Source organism: Suricata suricatta, chromosome 9, assembly GCF_006229205.1.
Source record: "Suricata suricatta isolate VVHF042 chromosome 9, meerkat_22Aug2017_6uvM2_HiC, whole genome shotgun sequence".
In the NCBI taxonomy this organism is placed as follows: domain Eukaryota; kingdom Metazoa; phylum Chordata; class Mammalia; order Carnivora; family Herpestidae; genus Suricata; species Suricata suricatta.
Window position 1 is genome coordinate 43143032 of NC_043708.1, and position 21650 is coordinate 43164681.

Here is a 21650-nt window from a genome sequence, read left to right on the forward strand (position 1 = left end):
TACAAGAAAGACTGGAAGAACTGTATCAAGAGTTTAACTTCACCAGGAAACACCAAGACTATATTTCAAATTTGTCATTTCATTAATAGTCATTCATATATTTTCCTTTTCTTGCACATCTGTAATTTTCTGAGTGCTTTCATTTATTTTAAGTTTATTTTGAGAGAGAGAGAGAATGAGCATGAGCATGAGTGGAGGAGGGGCAGAGAGACAGGGGAGAGAGAATCCCAAGCAGGCTCCATGCTCAGTGCAGAGCCTCACGTGGGGCTTGATCTTATGATTGTGAAATCAGGACCTGAGCTGAAATCGAGAGTTAGGTGCTTAACCAACTACGTCACCCAGGCACCCCAAATCTTCTAGATTTTTTAAATATATATTTTCGTCCTGTTAAATTACATAATACATATACTGTCTTCTATTTTCTTATTTCCTTATTTTGTTACAAAGAAGCGTTGGATTTTCAGTTAACTCATGATTTTTGTCTCTTCTTTGAAGGTCCATATTGGCTATCTTCCTAACAAGCAAGTCCTTGGCCTTAGCAAACTTGCAAGGTAAGTATGACTGTGTGGTGAATAGGAAAACAGATTGGTAGGACCTGCCCTTATATGATAGGAACCTCATAAGGCTTGCTTTCTTGACCAATGTGTATCTAACTTGGAAGTCACGTTGCAACGTAAAATTTATAGTCACAGAGACAAATATATTTGGAGGACCTGAAACACAAGTCCCTTATCTTCTCACCTGTCACTGCCTTTCTCCCCGACCTTCCATACCTCTTCCCATTGGCACATTGTTGAAGTCTTAGTTCATACCTCTTTGTAGAGTGTAGAAAAGACTGGAGGATGCATTCAGTTCAGCCCCCATGTTAAGGGTGAGTGGTGAGGAAACCTGAGGAGGGGTCTAATTCCACTGCACTGTTTTCAGACTTTTAATCATACTACCATTTGGGGTCTCAGCCCTGTCTTCTACTGCACCTGAGTATCTCTGGGCATCTCTGGGGTCCTGCAGGGCCATTCATGCACTTCTGGTTTGATACCTCTGCCGACACAAAACTATGCTGTGGCTTTCTTGGCTTTCTCAGCAACATTCCAAAAACAATATCTACTGTCCTCTCTGTTTCTCTCTTTTTTACTACAGTCTTTTTTTCTATTCTTTATCCTGTGGGTTCATGCCTTTTAAAAAATTCCTTTACTACTATTTTTATTTGGGCTTTAGGAAGGAGAGGTAATATATAAGTACTGTCATCTATGTTTAACTAGAAATCAACCTGAGGATCAGTGTTGATATATCTCTGATAGGCTCAGCCACTAGTATTTTATTGCTTCTAAATATTCTTCTTTGTAATTTGTTTGTATGGAGTTAGTGCGTCCTGGGTATGGAGGAATGCTAGGAGGTGTGGTGTGTGTGTTGAGAGAGAACTAAGGACAAAATAAGGTAATAGGTAATGAATATTCAGTCAGGTGCCTCCCCCACCTTAAACCAATAGAAGTTTGAATAATTTGAGATTATAGTGACCATATAAAAATTGGAATAGGGATGCCTGGGTGGTTCAGTCAGTTAAGCATCTGACTCTTGATTTCAGCTCAGGTCATGATCTCACAGTTAGTGGGTTTGAGCCTTGCATTGGGCTCTGCTGACAGGGCAGAACCTGCTTGGGATTCTCTCTCTCCCTCTCTCTCTGCCCCTCCCTCCCTTTTTCTCTCTCTATCTCAGGATAAATAAATAAACATTAAAAAATTGGAATAAGTGAATTTCTGTGACCAAACTAACTACTAAGACTCTGATGTATTCCTGCTGCTTGTCCCCTTAGACACTGGGATTCGTCACAGTGCTGAAATGGTGGTCCAGATCGTATTCAGTTCTGTGTTGGAATCTGTAAAAACCACCCTAACAGTCTAACAGCTGCTCTCCACAACTGTTCTTTTTACTTTGTTTTCACTTCCACTTTCTCACTCATTCCTCTAGGGATCAAGGAAAAAGTAGATAGAAGAGAGAAATTTAACTTCCCTGGTTTCTGACCTCATTCCTGCTTAGCACTCTCTCCACCAGACAGGGCTCCTTGGTACCATGAAAGATGTTATTTTATCATAGCTGCAACTGCTTCGCTGCATTGAGGCTCCTAACACAAATCCAGAAACATCTTGCCACCTGTCAGTGATCTGTATCCAGTGGCAGTGCCAAGGGGTGGGTGAAAAAGGGTGTTGGTGGTAATGGGGGAGGACAAATAATCCTACTTTAGTTTCTATTAGCAGCCCCTTCCCTAGTAACTTACTTCCAAATAATAAAGTCATGTCAACTGTGAAAGAAGTGTCTTTACTAAAATTGGTTATTCTGTTTTATAAGCCACAGTCTAAGTAAAATTAGCTTTGTTGCTGTGCAAACCTAGCTGCAGCCCCAGTCTGCTGGCACCCTCCCTTCCAGCAAGATTGTCAACCCTGTGCCTTTCCTATATAGAAATCTGGGCACTGCCGATGCTTGTAACAGACTGTCTATATGTGAAAGGTGTGTAGTGGACGGTTTCCGTGTTATAAAGTAGCTCGGCAGGCCACATTAGGCCTTGGTCTTAATGTAAGTAGTCTTCTCTAGAAGACCACACTGCGTAGACCATGGGTAATAGTTTATGGAAATGGATTCTAGAGTAATCCAGTGAGGTGTTGGAATAAATGATAATTTAGGGCTAGAAAGGAATAATCTTTGGTTACCTCCTTTCCTAGTGAAATGGAAAGATCTTAAATAATTAAGCTTTTAGCAAACAATACAAAGAAGTTGATTGTTAGCATGGGGTTTGTCCTTACACTAATAGGATTAAAATTAAGGGGGAAAAAAAGGAACACTAAACCAAAGAACAGTGTATGTTACTTTCAGATATTTGCAAAATAAATTGATTGAAGGGTCTATTAAACAGGAAAGAAAGCTAAAATTTTTATCCAGCTGTTTATTTCTTATAAGAAGTAGGAATATTTAGGGAATGAAGAGTCATAAAGAAAGCTGAATGTCTTAGCAAAACTTCACCACTCATTTTCATCTTGTATGTGAAGTTTGTTATGTGCTTGCCTTTAAATAAATGACCTTTCAGTGCCAGGGAAGTCAAATATCAAACAGTAAAGCCTTAAGTAACAAGAAAATGCCAAAAGTGAGTTGATCTGGTTTAACTCTAGTAGAATTCTAGAGTAAATGTAGTTTAAATAGAAATTCCTTTTGTTGGGGTGCCTGGCTGGGCTCACTTGGTGGAGCGCCACGCTTGATCTTGGGGTTGTGAGTTTGAGCCCTCTGTTGGGTGTAGAGATTACTTAAAAATAAAATCTTAAAAAAAATTCCCTTTGTTGCTGAAAATCCATTGAACATGTATTCATTTTCTTACCTTAGAATAATTGAACATAGTTAAATCTTGAATATAGATTTGAAGTGCCTCAGGTTAGCCATGGTTCATCTACTTATTGAGCATCTACTGTGAAAGGGTGCTGTGTCGGCCACGATGACTGGTAGACAGAAGTGGGACACAGCCGCTGCCCTCACAGAGGGTGGACAATATGAGGGAGCAGGTACCACAGAAATGCCTGGTTTGGGACTCTGAGTTCAGAGGAACCAAGATGACTGTGGCCTGGCAAGATTGAAGAGACCCTGAGGTGGAAACCGGAGCAGAATTCTAAGGGAAGAGGAGGCTCTGGGGGGCTCAGTTGGTTGAGTGTCTGACTTTAGCTCAGGCCATGATCTCGTGGTTTGTGAGTGTGAGCCCCACGTTGGCCTCTGTGAGGAGAGCTCAGAGTCTGCAGAGCCTGGAGCCTGCTTCAGATTCTGTGTCTGCCTCTCTCTCTGCCCCTACCCCACTCACGCTCTGTCTCTCAAAAATAAAATTAACGTTAAAAAAAAGACCCAGAGATGGAAAGCTGAGTAGAATTTTAAGGGAAAAGGGGTCTCTGGGTGGCTCAGTTTGTTGAGCATCTAACTTCGGTTCAGGTCATGATCTCAGGGTTCATGAGTTCAAGCCCCACATTTGGCTCACTGCTGTAAGCACAGAGCCTGCCTTAGATCCTGTGTCCTCCTCTCTCTCTGCTTCTTTCCTGCTTGCATTCTCTCAAAAATAAATAAAACGTTAAAGAAAAAAAAATAACTCTAAAAGGAAGAAAAAATCCTTTGGGTATAGCAAATGCATAAGCATAGCCAAATAAGGGTAGGCACAAGGCCTATTCCAGTGGATAGGGAGATTAATTGACAAGTAAGAGATTTAGGCAGGAATAGGCAAGATAGTCAGAAAGGTAGGGTGGCCATTAGATTACAAGGGGGACATTATTTTTTCCTCTTTTTCTCTATTTTAAATGTTTGTTTATTTTGAGAGTGCCTGAATAGGAGAGAAGCAGAGAGAGAGGGAGAGAGAGAGAAGCCCAAGTGGGCAACGTGGTGTCAGCTGTCAGTGCAAAGCCTGAGGCGGGGCTTTACCTAATGAACTGTGAGATCATGACCCTATCGGGAATCGACAGTCAGATGCCCAACTGACTAAGCCACCCAGGCACCCCTTTCTCTATTATAAAAATAACATACTTACCAGCTCAGCTTAAATACAAATAAGTGAGTAGAGAGAAAGTTTTCCTTTCTCTTTCCATTCCTCAAAGTTAAAACTAGACATTTCTTATCTCTTGGCTAGAGATTGTCCTTCTAGAAAATTTCTATGCAAACACAAACATATAGCTCTTTAAAGCTAGCAAAACAAAACAAACCAAAAAAGGGAGGTCATGCCCTATATTCTGTACCACAGCTTGTGTTTTTGGCTTGTATTTTTAATTTTTTTAAGTAATCCCTGTGGGGGTCGGGGCTGGAACTTAACATACTTGAGATCAAGGGTCACATGCTCTAGTGACCGAGCCAGCCAGGTGCCCCTTGTTCATTTTTTAAATTAAAAAGCCTTGAAGTCCATTGGACATCTTTTAGTCCAAAAAGTCTGAGTCCCTTTTAATGGCTATTTATTTATTTTTTAAATGAGTATTTCTTTAATTGTTTAATATAATTCATTTAAATAGTCTTTGATAGAAAGAGAGTTTACGGTTTAAAACTGTTGTCAAAAAAGTGGAAAAAGTGCTTTGGCTAACATGTTTTGTGTATCGTAAATTACCAAAATGAAACTTCTAGGTTCAGGGTAGCCAAATTTTTGATATTACCAAATTGTTCTCTAAAAAAGAGCCTATCAATTTATACTCTAATAACAGATCAAAAGGTGTGTGTGTTTCTCCACTTTTGCCAACACTGAGTTTCATCACACTTTTTAATTTTTGCCAAGCTGATAAGTGGGAAAGAGTACCTCTTGTTTTAATTTGCATTTTTAAAACTTACATTTCTTTAATAAATTTTGAATCTTTACAGAAACTTCCTTCTTTTAGTTAGCCTTTGATAATTTTTCCATTGGATTGCTTATCTTTTTATTACTCATTTGTATGAGCCCTTTGAATGTGAGACCAGTTAGGTCAGGTGCTGCAAATAATTTTTTCGGGTTTGTCATTTGTCCTCTGATTTTGTTTGATAATATCATTTTTCCATAAAGAAGTTTAAAATTTTTATGTAGTCATAAACTCATGTTTTTAGATTATTTTTATGGCCTTATTTTTGTATTTAAATCTTCAGTCCTTCTGGAATGTATTTTGGTGCAAGGAGTGAGAAGGAATTCATCCATTGCTGTTGGTATGCTCACTGACCTCCTACTAATCCCCCACCTCCCTCCTCTTACCATGCTGCCTTCTTGTTATCCTTGCTGCCACTCTGTTGGGCCTTTCATATGTTCTTCCTGGATTATGAAACTCTGAACTCCTCCTTGCCTCTAATCTCTCAGCATCCTTAAGTCTGCCCTCATACACTGCTAGGATGTGCTTTCTAAAGTGTGGATTTGATGTAGCTCCCCATAGCTTTTAAGATAAAGTTCAAACTCCTTACTTTAGCTGACAAGTCACACTGTGATCCAGATCTATCCTCTGCTGCTTTTTTCACTCTTTGCTCTAGCCATGGTTGAGAATTTGCAGCCTGGTGACAAGTCAGGTTTTATCAAGGCATCAAAAATACTGTTAAGATTAGCAAGGGTTAAATTGTACCATCCACCTACAAAGATGTCATCAAATTACTGTCCCAGTTGTCACAGGAAGAAGAAAAGGAGAGAAAGCATATTGCAACACAGGAAACAGAGGACCTAGCACAGATCTTACAAGACCAGTAAGTGGGTAATCAAGATAAGATGTCCACTGAGTTAAATCCAGTACCTAATCATGCCTCCTTTATTTAAAAAAATTACAGGGGTGCCTGTGTGGTTCAGTTGGTTAAGCATCTGACTCCTGATTTTGATTCAGGTCATGATCCCAAAATTTGGGATTGAGCTTCTCATTGGGGGTGCGGAGCCTGTCTGAGACTCTCTCTCTCCTTTTTCTCTTCCACTCATGCTTGCTGTCTGTAAAATAAAAATTACAAAAGTTAAAAATGCAAAATTTATCAAAGGAGACAAAGTAGGTCTTCTTATATTGAAGTTTGCATAATGAGTGGTCATGAATCTTTAAAAAAATTTTTTTTTAACATTTATTCATTTTTAAGAGATGGAATACAAGTGGGGGAGGGCAGAGATAGAGAGACAGAATCTGAAGCAGGCTCCAGGCTCTGAGCTATAGGCACAGAGCCCTATGCAGGGCTTGAACCCACGAACAGTAAGATCATGACCTGAGCCAAAGTCAGAAGCTTAACCAGCTGAGCCACCCAGGCACTCTATGAATCTTTTTTTTTTTTTTTATCAAAAAGGTTCAAAACAGAAAACAGGAGCTGGATGAAATGCATAGAGAAATTGACATACTCAGAAGAAGTGAGTGGGTAATTAGTGTTAATTACCTCAATCTTTGATTGGTGGACAAAAAAGGATATACAAAGCAGAGTAATAGGGTTTTGGTCAAAAGACAAGCTTTAACTTAAAAAAATTGAACAGGCTATTGTGTAACAAGAAAACTATATATTCATAAATTATTTTTAAAAACCAACTACTTGGAAGTTAAATTTCTTTTAAATTCCTTTGATGTGATAGAAAATCATAATGATACAAATACTGTACATCAGTGTGTGCAATTCAAAGTAAAAAAGCTGCACTTTGAAATTAATACCAATCCTCTTCAAACTCTTCTAAAAAATAGAAGAGGAGGGAATACATTCAAATTCATTTCTCAAGGCCAACATTAAACATGATATCGAAAGAGAAGATTATACAAGAAAATTATAAGTCAATATCGCTGACGGACATAGCTATCAAAATTATCAGCATAATATTAGCAAACTGAATTCAGCAATACATTAAAAGAATCATACACTATGATCCAGTGGGATTTATTCCAGGGATGCAAGGATGTTTCAACATATGCAAATCAGTCAGTGATAAACCACATGAACAAAATGAAGGATAAGTCATATGGTAATAGATGTAGAAAAACATTTGACAAAATTCAGCATTCATTCATGATGAAAACTCTCAACAAACTAAATATAAAGGCAATGCACCTCAACATAATAAAGGCCATATATGAGAAGCCTATAGCAAATATCATGGTCAATGATGAAAAGCTTTCAGCTTATATCAGGAACAAGACAAGGACACCTAGATACCCTATTTCACCCTTTTATTTAGTGTAGCATCAGAAATACTAGCTAGAGCAGTACAGCAAGAAAACAGAAGCATCAAGTTCAGAAAGGAAGAGACAAAACTGTTTCTATTTACAGATGAAATATTACATATAGAAAACCGTAAAGGGGCACCAGGGTGGCTCAGTCAGTTGAGTATCTGACTCTTGATTTCACCTCAGATCGTGATCTCATGGTTTGTGGGACTGAGCCCTGTGTTGGGCTCTGCGCTAACAGCATGGTGCCTGTTTGGGATTCTCTTCCTCCCTCTCTCTGCCCCTCCCTCATTTGTACTCTCCACACTCTCTAACCCTCTCTTAAAATAAAGAAATAAATAAAGAAATAAGTAAATAAATAATTAAATAAACTTAAAAAAAAAGAAAACCCTTAGGACTCCATCAAAAAACTATTAGAACAAATAAACAAATAAAATTAAAGGATACAAATTAATATGCAAAAGTCAGGGTGTTTCTATACAGTAACAGCAAACTGTCCTAGAGATTAAGAAAACAATCCTATTTATAATTGCACCAATACCTAGGAATTTTACCAAAGAGGTGAGAGATCTGTACACTGAAAACCATAAGATATTAATGAGAGAAACTGAAGAAGATACCAATAGATATCTCATGTTATTGGATTAGAAGGATTAATACTGTTAAGATGTCCATAAAACCTAAAATAAACTACAGGTTCAATGAAATCCCTTCAGAATTCTAACAGGATTTTCACAGAAATAGAAAAAATGATCCTGTAATTTGTATGGAACCACAAAGGACCCTGAATAGTCAAAGCCATCTTGAGAAAGAACAAAAAAGCTGGAGGCTCACACTTTATGATTTTAAACTAAATTACAAAGCTATAAAATCAAAACAGAATGGCATTGACGTATAAACAGACACATAGGCCAAAGGTATGGAATAGAGAGCTCAGAAATAAACCCATGCATATATGACCAATTTATGACAAAGGAGCCAAGAATGGGTAAAAGCCTCCTCAACAAATGGTATTGGAGGGACACCTGGCTGGCTCAGTAGGTAGAGTGTACAATTCTTCATCTGGGTTCATGAGTTTGGGCTCCATGTTGGGTGTAGAAATTACTTTAAAAATCAATAAAGTTTTAAAAATGGGAAAACTGGATACCTTTCTTATACCATACATAACAATCCACTCAAAATGGACTGAACATAAGACCTAAAACGATAAAACTAGAAGAAAACGGGGTAAGTTCCTTGACATTGGTCTTGGTGTTGATTTTCTGGATTTAACACCCAAAGTAAAAGTAACAAAATAAAAAAGAAACAAGTGGAACTGCTTTAAACTAAAAGCTTCTGCATAGCAAAGGAAACCACGAAAAAGCAACCTACAGAATGGGAGAAAATATTTGCAAATTACCTATCTGGTAAGCGGTTAATGTGCAAAAAAATATAAAGAACAACTACAACTTGATAGCAAACAATCCAGTTTTTAAAAATGGGCAGAGGAACTGAAGAGACACTTCTCCAAAGAAGTTAACAGATGGTCACAGGTACATGAAAGGTGCTCAGTTTCACGTCATTAGGGAAATGCAAATCAAAACCACAATGAGATGTCACCTCGTATCTGTTAGCATGGCTACAATATTATAAAAAAGGTATAGGTACTGGTGGGTCTGGGGAGAAAAGGGTGGGGATGTAAACTGGTGCAGCCACTGTGGAGAACAGTATGGGGATTTTTAAAAAATTAAAAATAGGACTGGCATCTGATTCAGCAATCCTACTTCTGGGTATATAGCCAAAGGAAATGAAGATAAGATATTGAAGAGCTATCTGTACTCCAGTGTTCATTGTTCTTACTGGGGGGTAAAAAGATAAATATGTGAAGTGATGGCTGTATAAATTAACTAGATGGGATTTTTTCCACACTGTATACATATATCAAATCATAGTCTACACTTTAAATATCTTACACTTATGTACACTTGTAAATATCTTTATAATTTTTATGTCAATTATACACCAGTAAAGCTGAAATTTTAAAAAAACCTTGCCCTTTGAAGATAAATTTGTCGCCACAAATGCTTTCATTATTAAATAAGAAACACTACAAGTAAATCAAGCATCCAATATGTTTTAAAGAAAAAAATTGTAAAAAGCAAGCTTACTAGAACAAATGGGAAAGAAGAAAAACAAAGATGATTAAATTATAAAATTAAAGAATAGAAACATAAACCCAAAATATCATACATCATAGATTGCTTAGAAGTCTGATTGAGAGGAGATTTATACCTAGGAATAAGAGACTATGTAACTAAAAGTATGCTTTAGAAACTTTACATCTTAATAAGTTAAAAAAAAAAAAGATGGAGAGAGAAGGGATTGAGTCAAGAGTTGGAAAACTTCTATAAACTAGTAACCATTAGAAAAAGTCAAATTAATGTTGTGAGTTGGGTGGGAGGGAAAGGAGTGGATGGTCAATTTAATAGGAAACTTCCAAGTAACCACTAATTCCAGTGTTGCATAAATTATTCAGATAAACCTGAAAAGCTATACAATTAATTTGATGAAGCTGCCTATTCCTGGTAAAAGTATGATAAAGCTAGCATTTAGAAAGATTATAGACTAATTTCACTTATGTATATAGTTGTAAAAATCTTAAATCCAGAAACATCCTACTCTAACAGGCACAAGTGTTGTTTTCATCATGACCCAGGGAGGTTAACTCCAAGAACTATATATTCTGGGAGTATGGTAATGATCTCTCTCCTAGTACAGCACACCGAGATACAATGTGTGTGAAGATTTCAAGCATTGGTGGAAGTGTAAGCAATGTCTGAGAATTCACAAGAATTAGCTGGCACTGCAAAGTCAGGGTTCTGTCTTCCCTATTCCACCCCCAAATTGGGAGAGAGATTACCTATTAGCTTTGTTCTGGGGAGAGCAAGAAAAAGAACCCATAGCTATGTATTCGCAAGGGTTTGGGCTCAAAATTTACATCACCATGTGTGGTCCTCAGAAAACCCAAGGCAGTAATTTAATTTAAAATGTTGCCAATAAGGTACCCATCCAGCACCTGGAAGAGACAAGGGCATGATGCACTTTTATTTCAGCTTCAAAGAATGCCAAGGAGCATGAGTGCTACCATGGACCAGATGAAACAAATAGTCAGAGGGGAGAGACTGAAGAAGCTAGCAGATGCAGATTATACAATGAATATGTTAGAAATTAAGAGTATGGAAAGTGTGGCAAATTTGCAGAATTAGATTTAAAAAACCCAACCAAATAAAATTTCTAGGGAAAAAATGATAATTGGATTGAAGCCCAATACATTTACATTAAATAGAAGGTTAGAGGGGCGCCTGGGTGGCTCAGTCGGCTAAGCGTCCAGCTTCGGCTTGGGTCATGATCTCACTGTTCATGGGTTCGAGCCCCACGTCAGGCTCTGTGCTGACAGCTAGCTCAGAGCTTGGAGCCTGCTTCACATTCTGTGTCTCCCTCTCTCTCTGACCCTCCCCTGCTCGCATTGTCTGTTTCTCAAAAATAAATAAAAGACATAAAAAATAATTTAAAAATAAGAAAAATAAATAGGAGGTTAGACACAGTAAAAAATAGTGAACTGGAAGAAAGTTCTGAAGAAATTGCACAGAATGTTCACACAGAGAGCTAGGTGGAAAATATGAACGAGAATGTAAGAGACATGAAAAACTGAGGAGGTCCAATATGTCCTTAACTGAAATTCCTGGAGATCGCAGAGGTAATTGGGTAAGTGCAATATTAGAGGAGGTAATGGCTGGAAATGTTTGTGGAGCACATGGATAGAAAGTCAGCTTTTAGATTTAGGGACCCTAATGAATCCAAAACAGGGCAGATTAAATAAAATCCCCACCTAGACACAACATAGAAAACCTCAGAGTACACATTCTGAAATGTCATAAAAGCAGCTGCAGAGAAAAATATGACCTATCGGGTAATGACAATCAGACTGATCATTGTTTGCTAGTGGCAACATTAAAAGGCAAATAAAAGGCAAATTAGAATTCATTCTTTTTAACGTTTATTTTTGAGAGAGCAGGAGTGGGGGAGGGGCAGAGAGAGAGGGTGACTCAGAATCCAAAGCAGACTCCAGGCTCTGAGCTATCAGCACAGAGCCTGACACGGGACTTGAACTCATGAACCCCAAGATCATGGCCTGAGCTAAAGTCAGACATTCAACCGACTGAGCCACCCAAGCACCCCTAGAATTCTACTTTCAACTACCTCTCAACAAATTATCTTCAAGGGAGAGGGCAAAATAAAGATTTTTTTCTTTAATTCAGGGAGCTATAGGATTTTTTTTAATGCTGAGAAGACAGAAATTCAATGCCTACTGCTTACTTGAAAAATTAATAAAATAGGAATAAATTATAAACTCTCTGAACATAGGGACCCTGCTCATGTGTATAATCATACACATAGAAGGCACTCAGTGATCTGCATGAATGGCCTTCCTTTGGCAGGAAACAGGCAGGCATCATGGGTGATGCAATGTTAGAGGCATTCCTATTAAAGTGTAGAGCAAAATATGGGTGCCTAATATTACCACTGTTGTCTAATGTACTTGAAATTCTCTAAAGAAATGCCTATGAGAAGGAAGACATTACTAATTTTTATTTTATTTTATTTCTTAAGTTTATTTATTTTTGAGAGAGAGAGAGAGAGAGAGAAGAGGCATGCATGCAAGCTGGGGAAGGGGAGACAGAGAGAGGGAGACAGAGAATCCCAAGCAGACTCCACACTGTCAGCGTGGAGCATGACACAGGCTCCATCTCATGAACTGTCAGATCATGACCTGGGCTGAAATCAAGATGGAGCCACGCAGCACCTCGACATTACTAATTTGTTAAATCAATGACATTTCCTATTAATACAACAGAAAATAATCACCTGGACAACTGTCAGAAGTAATAGATAGAAAGATTTGACCCAGAAGAAATGAGACCTATCCAGGAGCTTGAATACCATCCTTTCTCGGGTTTTTGTTTAGAATTGAAAACATGTATTCCTTCAATGTTATAAATCTAGAGACACGAAGAAGAATCAGGGTGGCTCCGCCTTCGGGATGAGGGGTAAACAGGGTGGCACACCCATTACTGACTTTACTGGCTGTAATGGGTAAAGAGGAACAATTCTTCAGTTCTATCTGAGCAGCACAGTGGTGGCGGGGGAGAGCCATAAAATGCCTCATAGGTGAGGTGATCCTTAAATTGAGTCCAAATTCAGGACTAAAAGGCCAAAATTTAAGGGAAGATTTTTAACATGAATTGTTATCCTCAAATGAGTAATTCACGTGGTCATCTTCACAATTCACAACTAGAGTGAAAGATGTTGAAAGTGGAAAATCCATCACTTGAGACTGTGTTATGAGCTAAGATCAGGAGGCTTTGATTTTGGGGAGTTAATCCTATTGAGTGCTTGTATAGATCTCTCTTAGAAAGAGATGTCTGAAGAGGTCTGTTCAGTTCTAATCTGATTATCCTAATAGGTTTAGTGGGTACAATAGTTGACAGTGGCCTGCTATTAATTAACAAATAGTCTTTTTATTTTTAACTTGAACTTTAAGCTATGATTAAACAATATGATTAATTAGAACACTTGAGACTTGGCCTAAAATTGAGGACTTGGGAGCTCTAAAATTACTTCTCATTGTGTTTTTCCTAAGTGAATGTTCATTTAATTCTCTCTCTTTGGGGATATTGGGAAGTACCACTCTGTGTCATGCTTAGTAGTCTCCTTAAGACCCTCCCTCTTCTCATTTCCATGTAGTTTTTGTATCTTTTCTCCTCCTAGAAGAGTCAGTCTCCTTCCCACACCCTACAGTTGCTTCAATAAAGTCCTTTTAGTCTTTTGAAGAAGCCTTACCAATTCCACTTCAAATTAATTTATGCTAACTAAAACAATTCTTTCTTTTCTAGGATTGTAGAAATCTATAGTAGACGATTACAAGGTAAACTTTTAAACTTTTATTTACAGAAAAACTTTTTTTTTAAGGAAAAAGTATTTTTTGTTGCTCTTATTTCAAGTATATGACCTACCAAAATTGAAACCTCATAGGAATGTAAGATAGAAAGGGAAAGTCTGTGGTGTTTCAAGCCTCCAGAAGAAATCATTGCTACATTTGCACACTCCATCATATTTTATGCATGTACCAACATTTTGAAATCAATTTATTTTTATTACATTTTTAAATGGCTTCATATTGTATGTAATGGGCTTCACTTTTTCCCCCTATGTTTTTTCACTTCACAAATCAAACATTTTTCCCCTCACATGCATGTAACTATTTCATTCATTTTGCTGGCTGTTTAGCATTCCATTGTACGGCTGTGCTGGGGCTTGATTTAACCAATTCCTGCTCTAATAGATATTTGAAGATTTTATCAGTTTTCAAATAGATACAGTGCTGCAGTGAACATTCTTCATGTGTTTCCAGAGATGAGTTGTTTATTCAGCACAGGAACTGCATTGTTTAGGTTGAATTGTTGGTTTTCAGCTTTACATACAATTCAGTCGTTGGACTGTAGCCCTTTTGTTAACCCTGTTGTGAGCTATTTACTCATTTGCGTGGAGGTGCTTGTTATCATTGTTCTGTTGGTCTTACTGCACACCCAAGAGACAGCTGTCCTTCTTATCCATTCCCTCCAGTGGTGCTGAGCCCCCTTCAGTACTTATTCTGCAGGGGAGGAAATTGAACAGCTGCCTCCTGTGGTCCAGGCAGCAGACAAAGCAAACTGGGAAAAGCTGGTGTGCGTTGGCTCTGAAACCTCACAGAAGCCTGCTTTTTAAGAATTCAAATATTCTAAAAACAACGAGTACTCTAAAGACGGCTGTGTGTGTCAGACTCCTAAACTGAGCTTCTTGTCACACCCACAGTTCAAGAGCGTCTTACAAAACAAATCGCGGTAGCCATCACAGAAGCCTTGCGGCCTGCTGGAGTTGGGGTGGTGGTGGAAGCAACGTAAGTCCATATCTGCCTTTAATAATGTCCTTGTGGTACGTGGAAATTATATTTAGTGTTTCTCTGTTTCCAGCGCTGGGTGGTGGCGTACAACTGACGCTGTCCCATTTTCTGTCTCTGAGCCTGAAGCCTCATTTTTTGTTTTTAAATCTCTTTCATTTACTGTGTTGCTGATATAAGGAACCAGGGTACAGGAGACAGGGTTTTGTTTTTGGTGAGGGTTATGGAGATGTAGGGAGTCATCAGTGTGGTGATTCGTGCAACCTGTAGCATGTTATGTCTTCTCTTGATTTCTTCTTTAGCTCATTGTTACTCTAAGCAGACTCTTCCTAATATTTTGTCACACATTTTAAAAAATGGAGCTAAGACTGTGCAAAGGGCACCTGACCACACTTATTTAAGTTGAAATGAATTATGGGAATTGCACACATCTTATCCATTCTTCTGGCGTGGCATGAGCTCTGTGCCGTGCATGCTCTCTGGGCTCTCAGGTTGCCTAGTGTCACTGTGGCCTCTGTTTTCTGGATTCTGCCTGGTGAGACCAGCATACTTCACATTTCTCCTCACACCTAAGCTAGCATTGTGTTGTCATGTGTCCTAAAGATTGTTCAAGTGAAAATTCTGCATTTCTTTTTATCCAGAAGTTGTATTGGTGCGGACCCCTTGTAGCATTTTCACAAGAAAGAAAATTCCATTTTTTCCCCTTCTGCTAGATGCATCAAAGACTCAACCACTGAGAAACTTAAAGGAAAACTTTAGGTCAAATCTATCTAAGAAGTGATATTGGATACAGCTGGTAGCTGTGAACTCAGTAGAATCAGATTTAACTTTTTGGCTTGCTTTTTACTTTAAAAACCAAACCAGCAACTGTCGATTTCTTTAAGCCCCCTTTGTTGTCTTGTTTTGTAGACACATGTGTATGGTAATGCGAGGGGTGCAGAAAATGAACAGCAAAACTGTGACCAGCACGATGTTGGGTGTGTTCCGGGAAGATCCAAAGACTCGGGAAGAGTTTCTAACTCTGATTAAGAGTTGAACTTCAGTGTATGTCCTGTGATTTGCTGATTGTGCTGATAGAAACATTGTTTGTCTGGTCTTAACTGTACATTCCGTTTTCAGGTGTTACAGATGTGAACTTTATCCCTTGTCACTAATTGTGTTTAATAATTATTTATAGCAAATCAAATAAAAATAATTAATAAAGGGGTGAGCCCTCTACTTTCTTCTTGCCACCTTTTAGTGGTAACTTTCAAGGAAACTGCCAAATAGTGTAAGTTACATGCACAAAATCACTGCCTTTTGGATAACCATTGGGTGCTGGAAAGGAAGAAAAACTCAAGTATTTTGTTCAAGTACTATGGTAATTGGGTTCACAAGCATAGGAATGTTGGGAATGGGAGGAAACTATGGCCAATATACTGCTTTTTTTCCCCTCCCCAAACAAAAATGGTGTAATGCTTAAAATAATTCCCGTACAGCATGCAGCATTGCTCTGCAAACACAAAGTCCAACAGGCTCTACTTTAATCACACTTATTAAACTGCCAGGGCACTTTATTTTTTACATATTTATTTTTTAACTATTCAGTTGTAATGTTAGTCATCAAAGGAAGGTGGCTGAATATCTGTGTTGTTGATTTTACTGTGAGCTAAAAAGGCACATATCTACTTTCTATTCTTTTTAAAATTCAGGTACGAGGAATTCGTTCCTGTTGTTTACGAGTATATTCCCATGTCAGCATACAAAGATTTAAACATTTAACTCTCTGTGCCTTGATGAGAATATCACACCACTTAAGAGTGTAGATACCTTTGCCATTTTTAAAAAAACATTATTTTATGAGACTTCAGTACCAACATTGCAAATAACTAGTCCTCACAATTTTACTTTTAGAAGTCTCTTGCAAGCTTACTTTGTGCGTTCCTTCTAGATGCCTCAAAACGTTTTTTTAAATCTTATCAAGTATTTTTCTAAGTATTTCCAGAAACTTTTGAGAATGTCCATCATTTTCAGGTCTGCAGAACCATAGCTTCTGTGAATATGAAAGATTACAGAATGAACTAACTGTGGACTGCGTTGTGAGTGACATCCAGTGTTTAATGAATGCCGCAGTGTTGGTGCCTATGAAAATGCACTGTAATTTTCTGGAATTACTGGAAAATATAGAAAGCCTCCATACCAGCTCCTCTCATGGTCCTTATGGGTCTTGTCTTCAGTGTAACTGTTCAAGTGGTATGTTTTCTTCCAGGAAGCTATTGCCTTATTAATGATTGCCTGAAATTTCCTGCACTGGGGCAGTGTGGGCCATATTAAAACAACGAAGAAAAAACCCAACTCCCCTGCAAAAACACAACCACAGTCATTTGGTTGACATCACGCTCTTCAGATTTATTCCATTACCTTCAGAAGAACTAATTACAGTGCTTACTTTAACTTTGGTGTTCCTAACTCTGCCACTTTGATGTCATTTGACTTATGATGGGACAAGGTGGCAGAAGTGCTGTTTGTTTATTTATTTTTTAAAGTTTATTTATTTATTTTGAGAGAGAGGGAGTGCACATGCGCAGAGGAGGGGCAGAGAGAGAGAGAAGGAGAGAGAAAATCCCAAGCAGGCTCTGCTTTGTCAGCGCAGAGCCCAATGTGGGGATTGATCTCACAAACCCATGAGATCATGAACTGAGCCAAAACTAAGAGTTGTTTGCTTAACTGACTTAGCCATCCAGATGCCCCTAGAAGTGCCGTTTAAAAAAAGAATTCTTCCCTACTTCTGTTTTCTGTATTTTTCTATATTTAGAGTTTCTGAAATACAGTGTCAATTCATTCTGAGTTCCTTTAAAAAAATCTAACCTGATATAAACATTATCCTGCTTAATATTTTGACATTTAGAACTAGAATTAAGCACTCAACCCATGTTTGGCATTTTAAAGTAAAAGCAGATGTGACTTGGAGGACCAAAGAAATTATTAGCTGTAAATTCATCTTTCTGAGATCAATTGTATTCCTTTTTAATGAGTCTCTAACATTCCCTACAAGTGTTCTCATAAAGGTCTAATGTATCTACAGGCTGTTGTCTTACTGGTAAATGCAAAGTAATGATCTTGTTTGTTTTACTGCAGTATACAGTACATTAAAATTACCTTTTCATATCTGTGAATCTATTTGGGGGATTTTTAAGAATTTGATGCATTTGAATACACTGTTCAATTGTTTGAATTTTATGTATGTGTGCATCTGTTCCTGAAGTCGGTTCAATTAAAATGATTAAAGTGTTATAACATAGTTTCTTGTGAAAGTAGTTTCTTTCTGAACCACTTGTGTGGCTATCACAATAAATTAGATTATTTCATTGTATTCTCCTTTACCAAAGATACCCATCATAAGGGCTTCTCTCAGTCATCAAGCTATTAAAATATAAATGCCAGTGGCAGTAAAAATTAACCTGGGCTTCTCTGTTTTCCTTTGGTATTTGGTTTGGGTATTACTGTTCTCACCTTTTGCTGATAAGGGAAGAGGAGGTCTGGGGTAAGAGTGAGGAATCTTAGTGGCCCTCATGTCCCTGTTGTCCTAAATCTAAGTTTAGGAAACATCAGCCTCCTGAGAACTGGCACTGTTTCTATGTGGGAGCTGTTAGAGGAAGAGCAGGCCAGGGCAGGGAGCTGGGCAGTGCAGGGTGTGGAAGAGAGTTTTCCTCCCTCTTCTGGGGAAGAGCCTGCCTTGGACAAAATTTCCAACTAAGCACAAAGGTTTTGCTGCCGCTTTTCTGTCTGTGCCTGGTGCCCTTATCGTTCCTTCTTTAGGTTGTCTTCTCCCCATTCTCTGCTCCACCGAGGCAGCGGCTCCTGCCCTTCACCAATGTCCGCGTGCCCAGATGCTGGGACTCTGGAGGGGCCTACGGCCCCTTACAGGACTCTGTGGACTGTTGGGCAGTGAATCTAGCCAGCCAATCTAGGAATGCTTATTGAAATACGACATTCCTAAAACCATAACTCACAGGTGTCAGTAAAACAGTGAAGTGCTCAACTAGGCCCAAGTTGCTGCCGCTGAGTTTTTTCACTTTTAAAGATTGGCTGAGTTCCTTGTTTCGTCATTTAGTGGAAGAGCAGTTGCAGACTGCAAAGGCTTTAGAGAATATTGTCAACACAGAACACCTGGATTTACCCTGAAGGGCCTGGGTCTTCTTGCTGATGGTGAGAAGAAGGAGTCTCTGTAGATGAGTTCAAGGCGAAGTATAAATATCAGATAGCCCTCCCCCTCCACCAGAGGCACCTACTCTATGTTTATTTTAGTCTTTACTATGGAAAAAGACATACGTAACAGTAGATAGTACATAATTACATGGCCCCCTTATACCTATCACCTGGCTTCAGTAAGTCTCAACTCACGGCCATCTTGATTCCTCCATACCTCCCATCCCCACTGGGTTATTTCAAGGCAAATTCCAGGTATTATCTCACCCATAAACTATTTGATTATCTAAAAAGAGGAATTGCATTAAAAATCCATTTATTATCACAAAAAATTGATGCTTTGATATAAAATATCCAGTCAGCATTCAATTTTCCCCTATTGTCTCATAAATTGATTCATTGCTTATTTGAATCAAGCTACAGATGAGTTCCGCACATTGCAATGGTTGATCTGGGTTTTTTATTGTTGTAAAAAACATAAAATTTACTCTTTTAACCATTTTTATTGTACAGTTAGTAACAACTATATGTACATTGTTGCATACCAGATCTCTAGAACTTCATTTTGTAAAACTGAAAATTTATATTCATTTAACTCTTTTTCTCCTCCCCCCAATCCCTAGTAATCATCATTCTGTTTCTGAGTTTGACTACTTTAGATTTTCATATAAAGTAGAATCATGCAATATTTGTCTTTCTGTGACTGGCTTAATTTCACTTAGATTATATTGTCAAGACTCATCCATGTTGCAGCATATGACAGGATTTTCTTCTTTGTAAAGGTTGAATAATCACCACAGTATGTATATACTACATTTTTAGAATTCATTATTCTCTTGATGGGCATTTAGATTGCTTCCACCTCTTGGCTATTGTGAATATTTACTGCAGTGAATATGGCTGTGCAAATATTTACTCAAGAACCTGTTTTTCATCCTTTTGGATATATACCCAAAAGTGGGATTATTGAATTTCTATATTCTCTCTATATGGCAATTCTTTAAAATTTTTCAGGAACCTCCATTATATTTTTCATAAAATGTATGTACCATTTTACATCCCCACCAACAGTGTACCAAGTGTTCTAATTTCTCCACATTCTTACCAAAACTTGTTATTTTCCAGTTTTTTTGGATCATGGCCTTCCTAAGGGCCATGAAGTAATAGTTCATTGTGGTTTGGATTTGCATTTCCCTGATGATTAGTGATGTTGAGCACCTTTTCATATGCATATTGGTCATTTGTATATCTAATTTGGATAAAAGTCTATTTAGGTCCTATGCCCATTTTTTAAATCAGGTTATTTTTTGTTGTTGAGCATGGGAGCTCTTTATAACCCTTTATCAGATAGATAGTTTGCAAATAGTTTTTCTCATTTTATAGATTGCCTTTTCACTCTTTGTTTCTTTTGATGCAGAGAAGTTTTTAAGTTTGATGTAGTCGCATTTGTTTTTGCTTTTGCTGCCTATGCTTTTGGTGTTATATGCAAGAAATCATTGCCCATTCCAGTGTTATGAAGATTTCCCTCTATGCTTCCTTCTAGGAGTTTTTTAGTTTTAGTTCTTACTTTAGATCTTTAATCCCTTTTTAATTTTTGTGTATGGTGTAAAGTATGGGTTCAACTTCATTCTTTTACATGTGGATGACTAGTTTTTTCAACACCATTTGTTGAAGATTCTCTTTCCCCAGTGTGTAGCGTTGGCACCTTTGTCAAAAATCATTTAATCATATACATGTGGATTTATTTCTGGACTGTCTATTCTGTTCTATTGGTCTATATGTCTTTATGCTAGAACTACACTATTTTAATTGTTGTAACTTTGTAATATATTTTGAAATTAGAAAGTGTGAAGCCTCCAGCTTTGTTTTCCTTTCTCAAAATGGTTTTGGCTATTTGGGGTCCTTTGAGATTCCATATGAATCTATTTCTACAAAAAAAGGCCATTGGAATTTCATCGAATCTAGAGATTGCTTTTATGAATATTTTTTAATAATATTAAGTTATAATCCATGAACATGAGATGTTTTTCCATTTATTTATGTCTTTAATTTCTTTCTTCACTGTTCCATAGTTTTCACTGTTTAAGTCTTTCCCCATCTTGGTTAAGTTTATTCCTAGGTATTTTTATTTTTTTTGACAGACTTTATTGGACAGTTTTAGATTCACAGTAAAACTGAATGGAGGATACAGAAATTTCTCCTGCGCCTCCTGCCCACACTCGTGTGGCCTCCCCCATTATCATCATCCTCCAACAGAGTGGTACATTTGTTACAAATGATCTATAGTGTTATGAAGATTTCCCTCTATGCTTCCTTCTAGGAGTTTTATAGTTTTAGTTCTTACTTTAGATCTTTAATCCCTTTTTAATTTTTGTGTAGCTTGATACATCATACATTGATACATCATACCCATCCAACGTCCACAGTTTACATTAGGTTTCAGTTGTAGTGTTGTAGCTTCTATTCGTTTGGACAATATAATAATACAGCGTGACAGTGTATATCTACCATGACACTGTCACACAGAGTAGTTGCACTGCCTTAAGTATCATCTATGCTCCATCCATTCATCACCTATTCTATTCTATTTTTTTGATGCTATTGTAAATAGAATTTCCTTAATTTCTTCTTTGGATTGTTCATTGGTTGATATATTTCTTAAGTCTGTTTAAAGTTGTAGATTCACCTCTTGCTCCCTTTTTAAAATACTATCCTTACATTTATTTGGTCATTTGCTCTTGGAGAAGTCCCCCATGTATCCCATGAAATGTCAACTGCTGGAATGTCTGTGGCTGTCCAAATGAAGCGAAACTTCAGTTAAGCAGAGGAAAAAGGACTGCTGTCTTCTACAACATTCCTCC

General features: G+C 37.8%; 1 protein-coding gene across 2 annotated transcripts in view; it reads left to right on the plus strand.

The window, feature by feature from the left end:
• The window catches only part of GCH1 (GTP cyclohydrolase 1), a 43308-nt gene extending 27500 nt beyond the window's left edge, over positions 1-15808 (plus strand). Inside the window, exons 3-6 of one of the 2 annotated variants that reach the window (XM_029950318.1) lie at positions 496-551; positions 13559-13590; positions 14517-14601; positions 15511-15808. In XM_029950318.1, coding sequence (XP_029806178.1) covers positions 496-551; positions 13559-13590; positions 14517-14601; positions 15511-15637 — 300 coding nt within the window. In that variant the 3' untranslated portion in view covers positions 15638-15808. The remainder of the gene's footprint in view (positions 1-495; positions 552-13558; positions 13591-14516; positions 14602-15510) is intronic. The other variant, XM_029950319.1, reaches the window with a different exon arrangement.
• Positions 15809-21650: the final 5842 nt, after the last annotated feature.